Source organism: Ylistrum balloti, unplaced genomic scaffold (assembly GCF_031769215.1).
Source record: "Ylistrum balloti isolate Yb309-2 unplaced genomic scaffold, AGI_CSIRO_Ybal_v1 Utg370132, whole genome shotgun sequence".
Classification (NCBI taxonomy): Eukaryota; Metazoa; Mollusca; class Bivalvia; order Pectinida; family Pectinidae; genus Ylistrum; species Ylistrum balloti.
The window spans coordinates 346,708-350,932 of NW_026782143.1; the positions used below are offsets into that span (position 1 = coordinate 346,708).

Consider the following 4,225-nt stretch of genomic DNA (forward strand, 5'->3'; position numbering starts at 1 on the left):
CCTCTTTACATCGGAAGTTCCTGTCTGTCTGTCTGTCTGTCTGTCTGTCTGTTTGTCTGTTATCCATAAATATTCACGTTGGTGCCCTCCGGATGGCCGTGTATGTTCTGAACCTCTAATAGATAGAATTCCCATGACGTCACACATCCGGGCATCTTGCGACCTCCGCCATATTGTGGGTCAAGCGATAATAATCAGTCATTCGAGCGAAGCACATTTAAACAAACAGACGATGGTTCACTCCTGCGTAGTGTACGGCTGTACGAATCGGGCGAACGACAGGGGAACAAAGCGTGGTTTTTATGGATTCCCTACTGTAAGACTCCACGAGGACAAATGGACAGAAGAACTCAGCAGAGAGAGAAGAACAAAATGGATCGCGGCCATAGGCAGAAAGGACTTCGTGCCATCAACCCGTTCTAAAGTGTGCTCGGATCATTTTTTAGAAGGTAGATAAACTGACATCAATTGATTTCATTTACTACTTAGCTACATAAAATATTTAAAGTCGCACGAGTTTTGGAAACGTGCACTAATAATGCGAATCACATTTATAACGAGACACCGTACAGTACAGTACAGCATGCGATAGTTTTGTAACATGGCATTTGGTGCAAATACCTGTAAATCTGAACTTATTGTTTTATCCAATATTTATATGACGTGTTTTACTTCACTCGAAGTGATTTATTCCTAGTGGTGCTTTCGAACAACATACGAGTCCTGTACCGGAAATAATCTTATATCTTTATTTAGGCTCTAGGCCTAGTACCGACTAGTAGTTACGTACGATCTTGTATAACTACAACGAATGTAGTAGATGCATTCTTTTAAAGATATCAATAATACCACGGACTTATATCTATATTTATAAGTCCGTGATAATATACTTTGATCATAACATGTCCTTATATTATCTCTTTTATCATATATAAAAACCAGGTCAACTTCAAGTACATGTAACATACATACACTATCAGGCCTGTCTCACTATAAATAAATAGTGTGATGAAAAAATAAGTATTTAGTTCTGTAACCAGTTCATTATTTTTAATCCCATTCCTTTTTTTAAGATTTTTCTTTTTTTTTTTTTGCAGGTAAACCATCAAAGATTTTTGATAAAGCAAATCCTGACTGGGTCCCCTCATTGAAGTTGAATAGGAAGTTGACATCTCCAACAACTCCAAGCAGCCAGAGTGAGCGTTTCCAACGGGCAAACCAACGTGATGACAAGCGGAAACAGCATTTAGCTGCCAGAGCTTTAATGGATTTATCCACATGTAGTGTCCAAGACAGTCAGCCACAGGTGTGTGATTGGCTTCAGAAAGATGACAAACCTGTTCACTTCTTCAAATTAGGACCTCTCTTCCCTGCAGAATCAGCGAAAGACCTAATGGAGGTTAGAAGTCAGGAAAAGGAAGAATTGTTGAAGAAGTTAAATGCAGAGTGTCAGGAGCGGACAACAGAAAACCTTACATTAAGGCAACATATCCTGGAAGGGCAGATATTCAGTGAGGATGCATTCAGAGACAATGACAAGAAGGTAAACTGCTTCACAGGGCTTCCAGGATTTTTAACTTTGATGACTGTGTTCGACTTTGTGAAAGATTACATTCCAGATAGCGGCCGTGTGACATTCTCAAAGTTTCAGAGATTTATTATGACTCTGATGAAACTGCGACTTACACTCTCCCTTCAGTTTCTTGGATATATCTTCAATATCTCACAGCCCACCGCATCAAGGACATTCCTAACTGTATTGGACGTTTTATACATTAGACTGCGAGAGTTTGTTTACTGGCCAGAGAGAGAGGAACTGAGACTTTCAATGCCCATGGAATTCAGGAAGCATTTTGGCTTGAAAGTCGCTGTTATCATTGATTGTTTTGAAATCTTTATTGAGCGGCCTTCAAATCTTCTTGCAAGAGCAAAGACATGGTCTTCGTATAAACACCATAATACTGTAAAAATATTAATTGGAATAGCCCCTCAAGGATGTATAACCTATCTGTCAAATGCTTGGGGAGGACGCAGTAGTGACAAGTATATTGTGGAAAACAGTGGCTTTTTAAAGAAACTTCTTCCAGGAGATATCGTACTTGCTGACCGTGGTTTCGACATTCAGGAAAGTGTCGGTGTAATGTGTGCGGAGGTTAAAATACCAAGTTTTACTAAAGGAAAGAGCCAGTTGTCAGCACTTGAGGTAGAATCCACAAGAAACATTGCACATGTCCGCATTCATGTGGAACGCGTGATTGGAAGCATTCTGATACAAAGATCAGTATATAAAAATACATTTCTCTGCAAAATAAACGGAGTGGATCCATTTCCTCAGTTGTAATCAACGTTTTTTCTTAATATTGTTCATCAAGTATCCAGTATGAGAATTCCCCAAAATTGAGATTTGAAAATTTATCAGATAAAGACTGCCATGCATGAACTGGCCGGGCCTTGGGTCAAGGCCATGTATGGCATGTGTGAATCCGACCTTGTTTCAGCTTCAAATGATACTTCAAGTGCAATAGACATGTTTCAGTATTTTGGGGTGAAACTTAAAACTAATCTTTTATGGAATCAGATGAGCATGCTTACTTATCTCTTGTTCTATATAAAGTATCTTTGGTACGTAGAGTTTTATGTATACATGTACCTTACTATCCATCTTGTCATGTATTTGATTTTGATTTAAACATATTTTATTTGTACAAAGTATACAAGCAGGATTGGGCACAAGTTTTCTAACTTATATAAATCCCTTTCCTATAAAATTTTACAAAATACATATTAACAATACAAGACGACATGTTTAAATACAATTATAATATAAAAAAAAAGAAAAAAAACGAGAGAGAGTTTAAATAACTTCATGTAGAGCGGTCTCTCCTGATACAAACAACACAAGTAAAAATACAAAACGCTTTTCATAACTTTCAAACTTTTCTACAGTTCATCACATCACGTGCGAATATCTCTTTCTCCTGACATCCGGGTCCTTCAGAAAAAAAACAAAAAAAACGTCACCACTTGTGGCGGAGCAAGGAGAGACCAAATATTTTTACATTTATCACGGAAGGAGATAGAGGGAGGTAGATAGAGAGATAAAGATCAAAATCTGTTTGAATTAAGTATATATTGCTGAGTGATTTGACATATTTTTACATTATCTTCATATGAGTAGATAATACTACCACGTAGGAGTAACTGCAGGTCTAGAGGGATAAAATTATTTAGTTCTTGGTACAGAATGGCTCTCTGGTCCGAATAAATATTACAAACAAAAAAATAGTGGTAAGTATCTTCAACAGGGTGTTCACATTAACAGAAACGATAATCTATTAGGTTGGATCTGAAAAGGTCATTATTTAAGGTACTGGATTTATTTCTTAACCTAGCTTTTAGTATATAAGCCTTACGACTACCAAGCAAATAATAATATGGAACTAGTGTAGTGGGTCGAAGAGAATGTTTAAAGATAGAGTAAGAAACACTTTGTCTAAGTTCAAGTTCAAGTTGGTTCCAAAGTCGGATAGTGGACGTAAAGAAAGATAAATTTGTTAGTTGTAGTCGGAAATTTAGTAAAGAATAATTTTGTGCATTACGGAGGTTATATTGTGAATTTTCAGATACTAAAGGGGGCAATAGAGTAGACAGATAATTAGGAGTGAGATTATTAATTATTTTGTAGAAAAGCTGTAGTTTTCTTCTAGTGCGTCTTTCTGATAATGGTTCTAGACCACTCTCAGAATACAGTGATTCTCTACTGGTATAAGAGGGTAAACCAGTGATAATTCTGATAGATTCTAACTGAAGTTTTTCTAGTTTGTCTGCATCACTGAGAGAACATCCATCCCAAACTTCACAACAGTATTCTAATAATGGAAGTATATAAGCCTTATAGATTTTGACTAAAGTTTGTCTATTTAACATGTATTTTAATTTACGTAGGATACTTACCTGTTTAGATGCATCTTTACAAATGTTTTCTATATGTTTACCCCATTTACAATTCTCATCTAAAGTTACACCTAGATGTTTATGATGTTCAACAAAATCGACACTCACATTATTAAATTTAATATCTATGACATGATCATGCTCTATGTTTGAAATAAGTAAGGCTTCCGTTTTTAGGGAATTAAATTTAACAAGCCACTTTTCTGCCCAATGTTGAATTTTAGCTAGGTCGTTATTAATTTTAGTTTCAATGTATTTGATTGTTAATACC

General features: G+C 36.2%; 1 protein-coding gene across 1 annotated transcript; it reads left to right on the forward strand.

Annotated features, from left to right (window-relative positions):
• The first annotated feature begins 232 nt into the window (after nt 1-232).
• LOC132550598 (uncharacterized) lies at nt 233-2,341 on the forward strand. The gene is made up of 2 exons (XM_060214687.1): nt 233-449; nt 1,098-2,341. Exons 1-2 carry the CDS (start codon nt 233-235, stop codon nt 2,339-2,341), a joined length of 1,461 nt encoding a protein of 486 aa, XP_060070670.1.
• The last annotated feature ends 1,884 nt before the right edge of the window (nt 2,342-4,225 follow it).

What these genes read in the sequence shown, in the direction of transcription:
- LOC132550598 (XM_060214687.1), top strand. Translation starts at nt 233, where the DNA reads ATGGTTCACTCCTGCGTAGTGTACGGCTGTACGAATCGGGCGAACGAC. An exon ending in CTCGGATCATTTTTTAGAAG is followed by an intron (nt 450 to 1,097) that starts GTAGATAAACTG and finishes TTTTTTTTGCAG; the next exon opens with GTAAACCATCAAAGATTTTT.